The 18,449-nt window shown below is 36.4% G+C and overlaps 1 protein-coding gene across 8 annotated transcripts in view; it reads left to right on the forward strand.

Annotated features, from left to right (window-relative positions):
- DNM3 (dynamin 3) overlaps window positions 1–18,449 on the forward strand; it is a 543,403-nt gene that overhangs the window by 218,080 nt on the left and 306,874 nt on the right. For all 8 annotated transcript variants that reach the window (XM_032393370.1, XM_032393365.1, XM_032393366.1 and 5 more), the window contains exon 12: window positions 4,067–4,137. In XM_032393370.1, coding sequence (XP_032249261.1) covers window positions 4,067–4,137 — 71 coding nt within the window. The remainder of the gene's footprint in view (window positions 1–4,066; window positions 4,138–18,449) is intronic.

Here is an 18,449-nt window from a genome sequence, read left to right on the forward strand (position 1 = left end):
GGGAAAAAAGGAGGAAGGCAAAATAGAAGAGTGAGACAAACCGCAAGGAGAGAGATGCAGGCAACCTGCCACAGAGGGTGTGTGCAGGGGTCGGGAGGGGAGGGGTGGCAGGAGGAAGTGAAGAGACAGGATGGAGGCCCAGTAGGTTGGGATATTTGACTCAGTAACAGCTTGCTCTCTGCTTGAGCTATGGGATTCATTGCTACTACTTTTTATCATTGTGCTTTCAAAGTTAATTAACCATTATTTATAGTTTTCACTTGTTTTCCAGCTTCCACACCCTTGGATAGCTACAATAGCCAAAAGAGGAAAAAACAGGCTTTGTGACTTAGTGGAGATAAACAAATCAATGTTAACTCATGAACCAATGAAATGAAGCCCAGGCCCAGATATAAAATCCCGCCGCCAGAAGTTCCCCCGCACATCTAACGTCATGGCTGCTGTTGGACCAAGAAAACTTAAGTTCTAGTATCAGCCATACTCCTGACTTTAAGTCAATAAGATAACCGTTTTAATTTGGTATCTTTATAAAATTCAAGGGATAATATATCCTACTTAACTCTTAGGGATCCTATGTAAAAACAATGTTGAGGAAAAAGTAGTACAGTTATTATCTTAATTATAAGCAATTGTTAACTTCTTCATGTTTCATGTTTTAGAGTTTTTGCTTTCCTAAAATGATATTCTCAAATTTAACATTGTTAAGATTGTGGGCTTCCAGTTTAGACTGCCTGAGTTTGAATGCAAGCCCTCCCATTACTTTCTGTGTAAATAACAAGGTACTTGACATCTTATACTTGAGTTTCCTCATCTTAAAGTGGGGTAATAATGTTAGTTAACTCAGAGGCATTTTGTGAGGATGAAATGAAGTAATCCAAATACAGCTCTTAGTTCTTCATTAATTTTAAGTGGTTTTCATTGTTTTTCCTGAAGAGCTATGACACATAGTATCTGTGAGAAAGAATTGCCTTTTCTGATTTCAAGAGAAATTGTCTTCCATCTGCAACTCTGATGTAATGATGACAGTTAATCAATTAACCACTTGAAGCTGGTGCTTGACACCTGTAATATGGACCTGTGTAGCATAGTAAAATCATGCATGTTCTTGGTATTTGAATATATCAGTTTGTATAGATCTCACATATGAGTTCTGAACTCTGTGCTGCTTTGGGTCATATGATGCTTCTGAAGTAGCTGGTCAGAGAGTGACCCATTTCCTCCAGCCTCTGTACCAGAAATGCTTTGAGGTGTTCTTGCAGTTATTTTCAGTTTTAAAAGATTTTTAAGAAATTATTACCAGCCTCTACTGGAAGCTATGTGTGGGGGTGAAAGTCTTCAAAATTAAAAAATATGGGAAACCATAAATCTGTGAACTTCTTTCTTAAACAGTTTTTTCAAACATCTATGTATGCCTGCTCTTAATCCAGGTGCTTCCATACGCGTCATTGTATGTGAAAGTGGCTGACTTTGTGGGCGATTACTGCTAGCAGGGGTAGCTTTACTTTTCTTTAAATATTCAGTAACTGTGGGTAAAAAGGCAGTGAGAAACTCTGAGAAAGTGAAAAAATGAGAAAAAAATGTACTATTTTCCTTTTCATCCTCCACATGCGACCTGGCTCTTTTCCTAGGATGAACACAGACTCCCAGTTTCCAGGAATATGAATGAGAGCAGCCATAGTTTTTATTTTTTTTCTACTTTTTTCCTATAGTGCAGTCCAAGTTAATGTGCATGAACGGCCAAGATATTCATGACAACCTTAGGCAGTGTTGAGAATTATGTAGATATTTTGCTCTTTATGGTGGCAACAATTTATTTGTGCTTAAACATTATGGTTTATTGATACAAACCCTTGGTGAAACAGATTTGGGAGTATGACATTTAACAGAATCTGGCTTCATTGTAGGGAGAATAGAGGCAATACCACAGATAATCTAATAATGACAATTCCTCCTAACTCTTTAGTTTTGTTCATTAAGAGAAGAAATGAAACTGTATCTGATGACATGAAACTTTTTTATACAAGTACGATGTTACTGACCTAATAGTGCCTGTACCTTGGCTTTATGATTGGTAGTGGGGATGGATTTGGGGTGATCCATTTATTCTTTTTGGCAGGTCCCCTTGGGACTCACAGCAAGATTTGGCCAGATGACCAGCCGAGATTAGCCATGAAAGCAAAACCTTAGAGCTCATAGCATTGGGTAGTGAGAGACAATAATAAGTGGCCATATACTAATTATAATATGGTAATAAATTGCTCCCTTTAAAGTAAAGTATTTTTCAAGGCTGTAGAAGTTATAAATTTATAGCCACAAATACTTACTGAGCACCTACTATGTGTATCATGCTACATTCTGGGCATAAAGTGGCGAACAAGACAAGTATAATTCCTGCTTCCATGGAGCTTACTTGTACTCTTGCAGGGAAGCAAAACATCAAACAAAATATATACAGATAATTAGTTACATTTGTGGTATACACAACAAATAAAAAGCATAAGGTGCAATGTACATGTAAAATATAATATGATATATAGTCTATATGACAGTAATAGCTTGATCCAGTCTGGTCTGGGATGAGGGTACAGGTTGAGGATCTGATAAGGCTTTCCTGAGGAAGTACTCTCTGGGAAGCATTATATAGACCATGTCAGTGAACCATTATTATCAGGGCTCTGATGCACTCAAATGTCATCTTCAGTGGAAGGAGGCGGCGTGAATAAGCCTACTGTGTTTATCAAAAGTTCATTCAACAAAGTCAAAGTACAGAGTTCTGGAGGTATGTGGGCAGAGATTCTTTTTTTTTTTTAGATTTTATTTATTTGAGAGAGAGAGTGAGCACAAGTGGGGATGGGGGGTGGGGCAGAAGGAGAGGGAGAAGCAGACTTCCTTCTGAGCAGAGAGCTCGATCCCAGGACCCCGGGATCATGACCTGAGCCAAAGGCAGATGCTTAACCAACTGAGCCACCCAGGCGCCCCTGTGGGCAGGGATTCTTAAGTATTTTTTTATATTAACAAGTCTCAGCATTCTAGAAAAACAAGGGACACAGTTGGGAGAGCAAGGAAACAGGAAGGGGAACTCAGTTTTGAGTATCTCTGGAATAAAACTCTCTTCCGGTTTCTGGTTGGTTGCTTCACCCTCTCTTGTCTAAGCCCTCTTGTCTCCTATTGAAGAATATTTTCTACAGAGGGACTTTCCAAATCTCTGACTTAGAGTTTATAAGTATCTTGTGGTTCGAACATTTTCATGTTTCATGTTTACTGGAACATGCATTCAGTTCATTCCTTGACAAATCTTGATTGAATGTGCATGTTGTTCTAGGCACTGGGGATAGAGCAGTGGATATGGCAGATGGGGTCTGTATACGGAATATGTAGAAACTTACTATGTCAGCTAGTGGTAGTGCTACAAAGGAAAGTAAGGCAGAGTAATAGGATATGAAGAGAGTGCTAGTTTAGATAGAATTAGCAAGGAGGATCCCTCTGAGGAGGTGATCTTTTAGCAGAGACCTGACTGAAGTTTTGCTTTGATAATGAAGCCAGTGGTCTCAAGGACGTTTTCTATTTATTTGTATATTCCCTTTTTGAGTTGGTTGATGAGACATTTCTTCTGCTTGCCTAGAAGGAACTTAAAGAGGTAGAAGAGAAGAGGAAAAACAAGAGATAATATTGTTATTTCATGGCTAATATACAGTGTCTGCAAGAGCAGGAAGTTCTGAGCAGCCCCTCACTGGTACACGCATGTCCTTTTGAACATTATGCCTACATTTTAGAAGACTAGAATAATTCTAGGTTCTGTGTTAAATAGGCAAAGAGTACATGCCTGTAAACTATAATGCTGTTGTCTTCATGTGGGACTCAGACTTTTGATGTAGACTTTTACTCTATGAATTTAGAGTAAAAATTATGAGAGTCTAATGAGAAAAATTAATGCAGCTTTTCATTTTAACTGAAGCATCTTTTTAAAAATCAGAGGAAGATAAATAATTCGTAGGCAGTTACTGACATTTGTGTTTGAGAGTATTTGCGATGAGTTTTCACTGAAGTGTTTCTCTTTGATTTATAGGTACTGCTCTTGATTGATATCCAAGTCTCCTACATCAACACCAACCACGAAGATTTCATTGGGTTTGCAAAGTACGTGAAACACTTGATTGCCACATGCATTCCTCCTCCTAGTTTGGTTAGAATGCACATTGTGAATTTCTGCTACAACCCTACAACCCTACACTTCTGTGTCAGGATTAACTCTGAGTCGACCACGTAGGAGGTCTGAACCTCACGGCCATGAGGCCATGTTTTCTCGATAAAGTAGTTGGCTCTTTCTTTGTGCAGCATATGAAGTCATATGTGTCTTAGATATTCATTGTTTTTGGATGATGATCTGCAGTTTGTACTTGAACTCTCCTAGATAAGCAGTAACAGATGCACATTTAAAATATGTTTGGGAACACTTTCTCACATAAATTTAAAGTATCAAATGCAATTCACAGGATCCAAGCTATTTTAATAACCCTAAATAAGAATATAGAGGTCTATTTTTTTTTTTAAACTATCCTTTGTAAACTTAGATGGAATCTTTTCGGATGAACATTCTCTTTTCTACAAAGTGTATATATTTTATATAAGCTTGTCTATATATTGCTATTCTGTCATACATGTATTCTGTTATATTCTAATATTCTATTGCTATATTCACGGATACTGTCATATAGATATGCTTAGTTATTCAGGGTTGGTTATTCATCATGTGACATTTTCAAGACCCTGAGTTCACCATTTTTTCCTGACCTTTAGTGGAACCAATTTTCCTTTGCTTAAAAAAAAAAAAAAAAGGAATTTTGATTCTAACTCTAAAATATATTTGTGGCATGTACATGGTTCCAACTTTGGGTATATAAAACATAGTCTATTTTATATAAAATATAAAGTAAAGGGGCCAAGTACCATTACTTGAACTGCATATTCAAGAACAGGGACAAGTAAAAAAAATATAACAACAAAATGTATTACAAATTTATTTGATTATACTCTGACTTAGAAGCAACAGGTATGTAGGTCATGTAAGCTAAACAACACAGTGGCCTGAGGAATTCGTAGGCATATGTTAGGGAGCAAAGGCCCAATTATCCAACAGAAAATTGTCTCATTCTAAACTTGGCTATTGTCATGATGGCTTAACCAACGGTGTATGTATATTTTGCATCCATTGTGTGGTAGATTAGTTTTTCTAAACTATTTTCTGTCTGTGACCTATGTGTAAAATTGTTAGAACACAGTGATGAATATGTTCCTTTGGTCAGTTGCCTTTTTCGCCACACTACCTACTTCAACTTCTAGATAGGTCTTTTCTCCACAGGCATTTCACATAGACCTGCCCCCCTCTCTTTTAGCCTCCGTGGCTCTCACCATCTGCACTGCTCATTTCCTTCTGCAAAATCACCAGTAGGAAGACACCTAGACTCCAATATGCCTCTCTATCCCTAGGCTTGGAAGGGGGGGGGGGGGGGGGACTTGAGAATTTCTGCCCAGTTTCCAGCATAGTCAGTGAACTCCATGTGTTGGTGCCAAGCATTACACTAGTTGCTATGGGGGAAAATATATAAGAAAAAGAAAAAAAATATTTTTGTCTTTAGGAGCTTGCCTAATAATTGAAAAGTAGAGAGAAACACATGTAAAAAGTTAAGCTGACACATTCTCCATTTACTTCACTTGCTTCTTTGAGGAATTTAAAAGAACAACAAATCCTTGAGTCATTTGAAATAACAGGAATGCTGCCTTTAATGTTGATTTTTATTGGTTACAAATGCTAGTTAGGTTCTTATAAAAATGTAACTGATGCAGATGTGAACTTGACACTATAACTTAAAAGTGAAAAGGATGTTGCAGCATTGCCCCGTTGTGGTACCTGATTTAAGGAAGAAACAGAAAAGAATCATAAGGAGTTTGGAAAGGATTCATATTTTTTTGAACAAGTTTTGTAATCAGTGCTGCAATTTAATTTCACCCCTATAGTCTTCTTGAAACATCCCCCCCATTACCTATTTATTTATTTATAAAGATTTATTTATTTTAGAGAGAGAAAGAGAGAGGGAGAGAGAGAATGCGTGAGTGCATGGGGGGGTGGGGCAGGTAGGGTTAGGGGGAGAGGGAGAGAGAGAATCTCAAGCATACTCCCCGCTGAATGTGGAGCCTCACATGGGGCCCAATCTCATGACCCTCAGATCATGACCTGAGCCAAAACCAAGTGTTGGAGGTTCAACCAGCTGCGCCGCCCAGGCGCCCCATACACTTACTTATTTTTAAAGATAAGTAGTCCAGAGTTTCAATATTTTCTACCTCAGAAGCTGTTCAACTACAGTATTATATTGACTCGGTTTCCAAAGGCACATAATTTTGCAAATGTAAATACTTTCAAACTCAGCTTTTTGATGCAGTCTCTCTGTAATCCAGGTGACTGCCCCATTTTCCAGCAGTGAGGTAAGACTATGAACCTTTATGATATTGGGGGAGAAAAAAGAAGCGTTGTTCAAACTGCTTTAGAAACTTAGCAACTATGCACATTTTTCATCGAATTTAAAACTGCACATCTAAACTTTCTTTTAAAGTACTGGCCTGGGAGTGAGCAGTCTGGATATTTTTTTTCAGGGTTTGTCACTGGTGAGCTTTGGGTTTTGGCAAGTCATTTAGCCTTTCTGTATCTCAGTTTACTGCTCTATCAAATGGAATAATAAATAATCCCTGTCTTGTGTACTTTTCAGGATTGTTGGAAGATCAAATTAATGAAGTTATGGGAAAGTGCTTTTGCAAACTGTGGTGTAGTCTGTAAAAGTGAGAAAGTGCCACACACACACACACACACACACACACACAGATACCCAGAGGAATTTGATTACTAGATGTACCATTTTACTTTGTTATGAAATTTATGATGACTTGAGTATGATTGCCACTGGAATATTTTTTTAGTTGCTGATATTGTCTCTAAATGAGACTCAGAGGTGAATGTTCTTTCCATTTGTATGCTGAGTTGGAGTGCATTTCAGTGTGACATGGGACAATTATGAATATGAAGAAATGTTCATTTCAAAATCACTTAAGGGGTTGTGGTATTTTTTTGTGCTTTTAAAAATTAAAAAAATATGGTTGTAGCTATAAATTTTAAAGTTGGCAGGAATGCTGTTTCCATCAAAGAAGAAAAGTCAAGCCATATTTGAAGACAATTATGTAAGTATTTTTAAGTTCCAAAGATAGAAAATTAAGGTCTGGAGTTGAGGAAAAGAAGCATTTATTTCATGAAATTTTTAGAGAGTTGCCAAAAGAGGGGGACCACTTCTCAGATTTATAGGATGGTGATAGACATAGCATTTTACACACACATATATTTTTTTCACCTGGGATGACTTTTGTTCTAAAAATTAAAAGAAAAAAAGAAAACAAATTGCTAAAATTAGATGAACAGAATATTAATTCTCAAAGTAGTGTTCAGGACATCTCAAACTTGTCCTTTCTGCTGTAGACCGTATTCTGCCATGCTGAATGTGTGGAAATTTTTTTTTCATTTCCCAGCTATTTGTTAAACATGGACCATAAAATATGTACCACGTGTAATGTGTCCAAGAAAGCACTGCTGTAGGCTTGCTTTGGAATTTCCTGATTTCTGAAAGCTTGATCTTTCAACTATAATATAGTTTCTGAATCTAACAGTCCAATATTTCAGAAGAAAATGTCCACTTTCCTCATGATTTAAGGATTTTAATTTATCATTCTTCTCTGTTGAAAAAAACAACAACCCTACATTCTATTTTTTTTACACAATACTAGTTTTTGTTATGTAAGAAAACAAAAGCTAGTCCAATTATTCTTTTATTCACTTCCCCTCTTTCCCTGTAATCCTGCTGTATTTGAATAGAAAGGCAAGCTTGTTAGCTGAATGCCTTGAGAAGTGAACTTTCACATTCTTGGGCTCTTCTTCATTTGTTCCATGGGCACAATTTGCCTTCTGTCTATGACTTATGCAGTCCAGTGGTTTAAGAGAAAAATAGGCTCCAGATATAGACCATTATAGTATTATCTCTGTGCCACGAGCAGCAGACCAAGGTCCATTTTTCAATCTGCTCGGTCAGTCTCAACACCTGTTTTCTCATAGCTGAAATGATACAGTGTGCAGATTTCAATTCTTGTTATATGAGTACCATGAAAATTCTATTGGTTGTAATATTCATTGTATCTCTTTCCTGATCCTCTGGAATGCCTTTGTTGCCATTTTATGAAAGGTGGTATATTGGAGCCTTGGCACCAAATTTTAGAGCAATGTTGGTTTTTCCCTTTGCATTCTCCTTTTTTTTTTTCCTAATACACAATTATATTCTATTGTAGTAGTGTTTCTAGTTCCTATTCTTACATGAGAATGTTCTCTCTTGTGGAATCAAATTTTAGGTATTATAACAAGATTATTCTTTTGACTCATGCCAATTCAGGAATTAAATGCTTGGTTGCTTACTGGGACTAGTATTGGGTAGAAATATAAGGTTGAACAACTTGCAAGGGCATCATTGGTATCACCTATTCAAATAAGTTATGAATTCTAATGTTTTAAGCACCATTTTAAAAATAAGCAGACTTGTACTTTTCTCTTTCATTCTCAAATCTGTTATTTTGAATATTATCTTCATCCTTAAAATGGATCTTAGGAGGTGAGTCATCCTTCTTTGATAGGCCCCCAAGTTCTAGAGGGTTTTCTTGCATAATATTTAGCCTGTGACTTCACTAAAGATCTTGCAGGGGGAATTGACATCATGTAGTTTTCTTCCCCTTTTGGCTTCAATCTGATTGGACGGAGCCAAGCTGGCTTGTGATAAGCTGCACTCTTGGGACTCTCGACGGGTGTTCATAATCTTCTTGGGGTAATATAAAAGAACATTCTGAAAGAGCTTCCTTAACTCCAGAGCAGTGCCATCCAATAGAACTTTCTGAAGGGATGGGAATATTTTATAATCTGTGCTGTCCAATACAATAGCTTCTAGCCACATGTACCTATTGAGTAGCTTAAATGTGGCTAGTAAAACAAAAGAAATGAAATGAAATGAAAGTTAAATTAAATTTTAATTAATTAAATTTTTGATTTAAATAGCCACATTTGGCTACCAGAAACTGTATTGGACAACATAGTTCTAGAGTATGGTGAGTCCAGCTGATTGCTGAGTCCTTCATTGGTGAGCCATACTTTACTGACTGCTTGGTGGTAACCTACAGTGGTAGCTACTAGAAGAGAAAAAGGAGATAACTTTGTTAGTTGCTGCTAAGCAAACCCCAAGGCTTAGGAATGTGCAGTCAACTCTTTATTTTTTTATTTTATTTTATTTTATTATGTTATGTTAGTCACCATACATTACATCATTAGTTTTTGATATAGGGTTCCATGATTCATTGTTTGCGTATAACACCCAGTGCTCCATTCAGTACATGCCCTCCTTAATACCCATCACAGAGCTAACCTATCCCCCCCACCCCCTCCCCTCTAAAACCCTTAGTTTGTTTCTCAGAGTCCATAGTCTTTCATGGTTCGTCTCCCGCTCCGATTTCCCCCCCTTCATTTTTCTCTTCCTACTATCTTCTTCTTCTTCTTTTTTTTTTTTTTTAACATATAATGTATTATTTGTTTCAGAGGTACAGGTCTGTGATTCATCAGTCTTACACAATTCACAGCACTCACCATAGCACATACCCTCCCCAGTGTCTATCACTCAGCCACCCCATCCCTCCCACCCCCCATCACTCCAGCAACCCTCAGTTTGTTTCCTGAGATTAAGAATTCCTCATATCAGTGAGATCATATGATACTTGTCTTTCGCTGATTGACTTATTTCGCTTAGCATAATACCCTCCAGTTCCATCCATGTCATTGCAAATGGCAAGATTTCGTTGTGGTTTTTTTTTGATGGCTGCATAATATTCCATTGTATATATATATACCACATCTTCTTTATTCATTCATCTGTTGATGGACATCTTGGCTCTTTCCACAGTTTGGCTATTGTGGACATTGCTGCTATAAACATTGGGGTGCACGTGCCCCTTTGGATCACATTTGTATCTTTGGGGTAAATACCCAGTAGTGCAATTGCTGGGTCATAGGGTAGCTCTATTTTCAACTTTTTGAGGAATCTCCATACTATTTTCCAAAGTGGCTGCACCAACTTGTATTCCCACCAACAGTGTAGGAGGGTTCCCCTTTCTCCGCATCCTCACCAACATCTGTCGTTTCCTGATTTATTAATGTTAGCCATTCTGGCAGTCAACTCTTTAAATGCTCTGTCACCAAAGTATAAAGGATGAGCCTTTTTCTTATACTGCCATAGTGTGTATGTTACCATTTTGCTAGTATTTTCTCTCTCATGGTTACTACTAAAGTTTCATTTAATTCCAAATCTCTACGAACTAAACATAGTGGTGGAGGGAGAGGCACACCCTAACATTTGCCATGGAATCTGCATCTTTGAGGGACTCCATTTTCTTGATTCACTTGCGCCCCGTATGGGTTGACTTAGAGTCAACCTTAGATTTAGACTCCACTTTTTTCTTTCTCATTTGTGTTTCACTTTTCAGCCCACTGCAGTTTTTTTTTTTTTTTTAAGATTTTATTTATTTATTATTTGAGAGAGAGAGATTGAGAGAACGAGAGGGAGGAGGGGCCGGGGGAGAAGCCGACTCCCTGCTGAGCAGGGAGCCCGATGCGGGACTCGATCCCAGGACCTTGGGATCATGATCTGAGCTGAAGGCAGTCGCAATGAACTGACTGAGCCACCCAGGTGTCCAGCCCACTGCAGTCTTGTTTCTCCCACACTACTCTACTGAGACTGCTTTTGGTTGAGACAGAACAGTTAATCCAATGGACAATTCTGAGTCTTTCATTTTACACCATAACCATTTCTTGTTGAGATCTGTTCCTTTGCTTCAGTACCCCTCCACTGTCTCCTGGTTTTCCTCTTTCTGTTCTAGCCGCACCTTCTCAGTTTTATTTTGGAGCTCTTTATCCTCTGATCATTGCTTAACAACTGTTTTTTATCATGAGTCTTTCATAGATCCTCTTCTTTTCTCACTTAACTGCACTATCCCTGACCAATAACCTCCCACTGCAATGATTGCAGTTACCATCTTTATCTGATGACTCTAAATCTAGACCTCCATTCCAGAACTTATTCCTGGACTGTGTACCATATTCCACTACATACTAGGCATCTCTACTTGTATACCTTACAGAAGCCACAACCAAATATTTCTAAATTAAGCTCATCATGTGATTGTAGAATTTACTCCTCCCCATTGTTCCCTCTCTCTGTGGATGGGAACTCCCAGTTGCTCAAACCAGAAACCTGAGCATCATTTTCTACTCCTTCTTCCCCTTCTTTGTTTCCCTCCATCTTTATCAAGTCCATTTGATTCTGCCTCTGTAATATTTTTTGAGCTTGTCTATTTCTTCCTGTCATCATTACTACTACTAAAGTTAGTCTTTTCTTGCCTGGGTTACTACAGTAGTCTCCCTGCCTCTTGTCATGTTCATTCTCATTCCTTCTGGGGTTCCCTATTACTTTCAGAGTAAAGTCTAAACTGATTAGTATGGTTTCTAAGGTCCTGTAGAATCCATCTTCTGCTTACCTCTTTAGCTATTCTGTTGTCACTATTTCTGTCTGTCTCATCCCCTAGCCCTGTGCTCTGGCCAGACTGACCTCTTTTGGATCCCTCAATGTACTATACTCTTGCTGCGGCACCTGTCCATGGCACATGTCTTCAAAATATTTAAACTTCCTATTGCAGATAACATTAATGATCTAGTTAAAAATAAGCTTGGTATCAAAATATAATTTCATAACTATTTCTTAAGAAACTACTATAAACACTGTGCTAGGTAATGCTGGTGGTAAGAGAGGTAAAGATACCCAGATTAATGTAGCACACGACCAGCCATCAAGGAGCAGACATAGTTGGAGGGGAGTTGAGATCAGCCTATAACAAAGTCCTGTTTATATAATACAGGCACAGGCCCAGAGCTTTGGGAGTTCATGGGAAAGAGAGATAACTGGAGGTTTCTAAGAAGGCATAATCCAGAAATGGTACTCGATTGACTTTGAAGGCTGGGCAGGACTCCAGCAGTCAGAGGGAGGGGATCTAGGCTGACTGTTTCCTGTCTTCCCTGCTTCAGAGTCAATACTACCCATTTCAGGGAGGTAATTTTACTAAAACACTGCTTTGATCATGCCATTTGCTGGCTCAGAAACTTTGAATACTTTTTGCTGTCTCTAATATAGTGGCCAAATTCTTCATAATTGGCTTCAACATACAGTTATTGTACTAGATGGCTCTTAAGGTCATTTTACAAACCTGAGTCTGTGATTATATAATTTTGCCATAATAGTTTTACTTTCCACAACATGCCTCATTTTTTACCTCCTGGCTTTGCTAATACTACTCCATTCTCTTGGAATGCAGTTGCTTGTCTTCCTTTGTTAATGTCTAACCTCTTTTTAAGTTTTCTGTGAAAATCTTAGATCACATCAGACTAAAATAATCTTTTTTCTCTGAACATTTGGACCTATTACTATGCATAGGGCTTATTTGGAAAATGGTCACATACCCCCTTGACACACTTTTTTGTTATTTGAATCTTTTATTATGTGTGCACATTGACAAGGATAGAAATGAATATGCAAAAAATAATTTGAGTTAAAAGATAATATTTTTTTCTTTGAATGAATTTCATTGTGTTCTTATTTTTACAAAAATTTAAGCCTCTTATTATATACTTTAAAAATCATTAGGTCTCAGAAAATTAAACTAAATAAACCTAATTTGGTTTTCTGTGTGTTGGTGCTTTGGCAAAGCCTTCCACAGTGACTTGTGTGTAATAGGAATTTATACAATTAACAACAAACACACACATAGAATAAGAAGATACAAGGTAATTATATCCTACATTTGGAACAGAAGCACTTTATTTTTTAGCTTTCTGTTACATCTTCACATACTTATTCGTATGGAGTTTATCCTTTCTATGTTATTTGTGTTTTGTGTAGCTCACTACCCGTACTAGGTAAATGGGAGGCTTCTGATTACAAGAACTGTACTTATTTGTGTTTATATCTTCTACAGAGTGCCTTGCAGATAACTGGTGCTCTAAAATTTTTGACTTGTGTCAAATTAAAGCATTATATATCGGTATGTTTTCAATATTGCAGATATAACCAACTAAGTACCTATCACCAAGAATATGTCCAAAGGCTCAAATTAACTTGCAAGTCCTTACATGGTTTCCCATGAATACATTTTAATTTTTATTTAGTTATATTTTTAAATTAAATTAAATTTATTTTTTTAGTTTATTTTTTTAAAAATTCAAGTATAATTAGCATACAGTATTCTATTCATTTCAGGTATACAATATGGTGATTCAACAATTCTATACATTTTTCAGTGCTCATCAAAATAAGTGTACTCTTAATCCCCTTTATCTGTTTCACTCATGCCCCCACCAGCCTCCCCTCTGGCAACCACCAGTTGGTTCTTTTTATTTAAGAATGTTTTTTATTGTTTGTCTTTTTATCTTTGTTCATTTGTTTTGTTTCTTAAATTCCACATATGAGTGAAATCATATGGTATATTTCTTTCTCTGATTGACTTATTTCAGTTAGTGTAATAACTTTCTAGGTCCATCCATGTTGTTGCAAATTGCAAGATTTCATTCTTTTTAATGGCTGAGTAATAATCCATAATGTGTATGTGTGTGTGTGTGTGTATACATACAACTATAATATAATTATATACAATATTATATATTACATCTTCATTATCCATTCATCTATCTATGGACAGGTGGGTTTCTTGCATATATTGGCTATTGTAAATAATGCTGAAATAAACATAAAAGGGCATATGTCTTTTCAAATTGTGTTTTCATTTTTGTTGGCTAAATACCCTTTAGTGGAATTACTGGATCATATGGTAATTCTATTTTAAATTTTTTGAGGAACCTCCATACTGTTTTCCTCAGTGGCTGTACCAGGTTGAATTCCCACCAGCAGTGCATGAGGTTTCCTTTTTCTCTTCATCTTTGCCAGTACTTGTTATTTCTTCTGTTTCTGATTTTAGCCATTCTGACAGGTGTGAGGTGATATCTCATTGTGGTTTTGATTTGCATTTCCCTGATGATTAGTGATGTTGAGCATCTTTTCATATGTCTGTTGGCTATCTGTATGTCTTCTTTGGAAAAATGTCTAATCAGATCTTCTGTCCATTTTTAAATTGGATTATTTGGTTTTCGGGTGTTGAGTTGCATAAGTTCTTTATATATTTTGTATATGTACCCCTAATCAGATAAATGATTTGCAATATCTCCTCCCATTCAGTAGTTTTTCTTTTCATTTTGTTGTTGGTTTCCTTTGCTGTGCATAGTCCCAATAGTTTAATTTTGTAATATCAAAGAAATTACTGCCTATGTTTTTTTTTCTAGGAATTTTATGGTTTCAGGTCTCACATTTAGGTCTTTAAACCATTTTGAGTTTATTTTTGTGTATGATGTAAGAAAGTGGTACAGTTTCATTCTTTTATATGTAGCACTCCAGTTTTCCCAAAGCCATTTGTTGAAGAGACTATCTTTTTCCCATTGTACATTCTTGTCTCCTTTGTTGTAGATTAATTGACCATAAAAGCATGGGTTTATTTCTGGGCTCTCTTTTCTGTTCCATTGATCTATGTGTCTGTTTTTGTGCCTGTACCATACTGTTTTGATTATTACAGCTTTGTAGTATATCTTAAAACCCAGGATTGTGATGTCTCCAGCTTTGTTTTTCTTTCTGAAGATTGCTTTGGCTATTTGGGGTCTTTATGATTTCATACAAATGTTAGCGTCATTTTTTCTAGTTCTGTGAAAAATGCTGTTGGTATTTTGATAGAGATTGCATGAAAGATTGCTTTGGGTGCTATGGACATTTTAACAGTATTGGTTCTTCTAATCCATGAGCATCACCTTGGTTAAGTTTATTCTTAGGTATTTAATTTCATTTTTTATTTTTTGAGGGGGGTGGGAGGAGCAGAAGGAGAGAAAGAATCTTAGGCAGTCTCCATGCTAGCCTGATGCAAGGCTCCATCCCATCACCCTGAGATCACGACTTGAGCTGAGATCAAGAGTCAGAAGCTTGACCGACTGAGCTACCTAGGTGCCCTGGTATTTTATTCTTTTTGGAGCAATTATAAATGGGCTTGTTTTCTTAATTTCTCTTTTTGCTATTTCATTATTAGCATATAGAAATGCATCAGATTTCCACATATTAATTTTGTATCCTGAGACTATTGATGTATTAGTTCTAGTAGTTTTTTGGTGGATTCTTTCAGGTTTTTTATATAAAGTATCATGTCATCTGCAAATAGTGACAGTTTTACTTCTTCCTTACCAATCTGGATGCCTTTTACTTCCTTTTCTTGTTTGATTTTCGTGGCTAGAACTTTCAGTACTATGTTGAACAAAAGTGGTGAGAGTGGACATCTTGATTTTGTTCCTGTTCTTAGAGGAAAAGCTCTTGTTTTTTCACCACTGATTATGATGTTAGCTATGTGTTTTTCATATAAGGCCTTTATTATGTTGGGGTATGTTCCTTCTAAACCTACTTTGTTGAGTTTTTACCATGAATGGATGATGTAGTTTGTCAAATGCTTTTTATGCATCTAGTGAGGTGATTATATGGTTTGTCTCTTTTCTCTTGTCAATGTGATTAATTTGCGAATATTGAACCACTCTTGCATCCCTGGAATAAATCCCACTTGATCATGATGAATGATCTCTTAATGTTTTGTTAGATTTGTTTTGCTAAGATTTTGTTGAGGATTTCTTTCTTTCTTTCTTTTTTATTTTTTGGTGTTGTTGAGGATTTCTGCATCTGTGTTCATCAAAGATATTGGCCTGTGGTTTTCCTTTTTTGTGGTATCTTTATCTGGTTTTAGTATCAGGGTAATGCTGGCCTCAGAATGAATTTGGATGCTTTCCTTCCTCTTCTATTATTTGGAATATTTCAAGAAGAATAGGTGTTAACTCTACTTTAAATGTTTGGTAGAATTCACATATGAAGTCATCTGGTCTTGGACTTTTGTTTGGAGGTTTTTTGTTTTTTTTTTTTACTGATTCAATTTCACTGCTGGTAATGGGTCTGTTCTAATTTTGTTTTTTCCTGATTCAGCTTTGGAAGGTTATATGTTTCTAGGAATTTCTTGTAGGTTGTCTGATTTGTTGGCATATAATTTTTCATAATATTCTCTTATAATCCTTTCTATTTCTATGGTGTGGGTTGTTATTTCTCCTCCTTTATTTCAGATTTTATTTATTTGAGACCTCTCTCTTTTTCTTGATGAGTCTGGCTAAAGATAAAGAGTTTTGTTGATTTTTTCTAAGAACCAGCTTCTGGTTTCATTAATCTGTTTTATTGGTTTTTATTTTTTTTAGTCTCTATTTCATTTGTTTCTGCTCTAATTTTTATTTTCTTCCTTCTACTGGCTTTGGGCTCTGTTTTCCTTTTTCTAGCTCCTTTAGGTGTAAGGTTAGGTTGCTTATTTGAGATTTTTCTTGCTTTTTGAGGTAGGCCTGTATTGCTATAATCATCCGTCTCTGAACAGCTTATGCTGCATCTCAAAGATTTTGGACCATGTGTTTTCATTTTCATTTCTCCCCATGTATTTTTTATTTCCTCTTTGAATTTCTTGGTTGACACAGTCATTGTTTAGTAGCATGTTATTTAGCCTCCATGTATTTGTGTTCTTTCTACTTTTTTTTTCTTGTGAATGGCTTCTAGTTTTATACCATTGTGGTCAGAAAAGATCCATGATACGATTTCAATCTTTTTGAATTTGTTGAATAAAAACCTTGTTTTGTGGCCTAATTGTGATGTATTCTGGAGAATGTTTCATGTACACTTGAAAAGATTATGTATTCCACTGTTTTTGGATAGAATGTTCAAATTTATCTGTTAGATCCATTTGGTTTAATGTGTCACTCAAAGATACTATTTCCTTGTAGATATTCTGCCTGGCTGATCTATCCATTGATGTTAGTGGGGTGTTAAAGTTCACTACTATTGTTGTATTACTGTCAGTTTCTTCCTTTATGTCTGTTAATGGTTGCTTTATGTATTTAGTTGTTCCTATGTTGGGCCTACAAATATTTACAACTGTTATATACTCTGGTTGGATTATTGCCTTTATCATTATATAGTGTCCTTCTTTGTCTCTTGTTGCAGTCTTTGTTTTAAAGTCTATATTGTCTGATAAAAATATTGCTACCCCAGCTTTCTTTTTGCCTCCATTTGCATGGTAAATGCTTATTCCATCCCTTCACTTTCAATTTGCATGTATCTTTAGGTCTGAAGTGAGTTTCTTGTAGGTAGCCCATAGATGGGTGTTGCTTTTTTTTTTTATCCATCAGTCACTCGAGGTCTTTTGATTGGAGCATTTAGTCCATTTACATCCAAAGTAATTATTGATTGGTATGCACTTATTGCCATTTTGTTACTTGTTTTATGGTTGTTTTTGTAGTTCTTCCCTGTTCCTTACTTCTCTTGCTCTCTTCCCTTATGGTTTTATGTCTCTCTTTAGTGTATGCTTGGATTGCTTTCTTCTTATTTTTTGCATATCTATTACAGGTTTTTAATTTGTGGTTACCCTTAGGCTCATATATACCATTTTATGCATATAGCAGTCTATATTAAGTTAATGGTCACTTAAGTTTGAACCCATTCCAAAAGCACTAAATTTTTCTTCCCCCTCCCATGTTTCATGTATATGATGTCATACTTTACATCCTCTTATTTTGTGAATCTCTTGACTGATATTTATAGATATAACTGATTTTACTGCCTTTGTGCTTTAACCTCCATACTGGTTTTATAAGTGATTAATCTAATACTTTTATTATGTTTGTATTTAACTGTGAAATTTTTTCCTTTCACAATTTTCTTACACCTGAGTATGGCCTTTTCTTTCTGCTCAAAGGATTCCCTTTAATGTTTCTTGTAAGGCTGGTTTAATTGTGAAGAACTCCTTTAACCTTTGTTGTCTGGGAAATTATCTCTCCTTCTATTCTGAATAATAGCCTTGCTGAGTAAAGTCTGTTTGGTTGCAGGTTTTTTCCTTTCAGCACATTGAATATACCATTCCACTCTCTTCTGGCCTGCAAAGTTTCTGCTGAAAAATCAGCTCATAGCCTTATGGGGTTTCCCTTCTATGTAACTGTTTTCTTTTCTCTTGCTGCTTTTAAACTTCTCTTTATCACTACTTTTGCCATTTTAATTATTATTGTGTCTTGGTGTGGGCCTTCTTGGGTTGATTTTATTGGGCGCTCTCTGTGCCTTCTGGAATCAGATACCTGTTTCCTTCCACAGATTAGGGAAGTTTTCAGCTATTATTTCCTC

The sequence above is a fragment of the Phoca vitulina genome, unplaced genomic scaffold, assembly GCF_004348235.1.
Source record: "Phoca vitulina isolate PV1807 unplaced genomic scaffold, GSC_HSeal_1.0 scaffold73, whole genome shotgun sequence".
In the NCBI taxonomy this organism is placed as follows: Eukaryota; Metazoa; Chordata; class Mammalia; order Carnivora; family Phocidae; genus Phoca; species Phoca vitulina.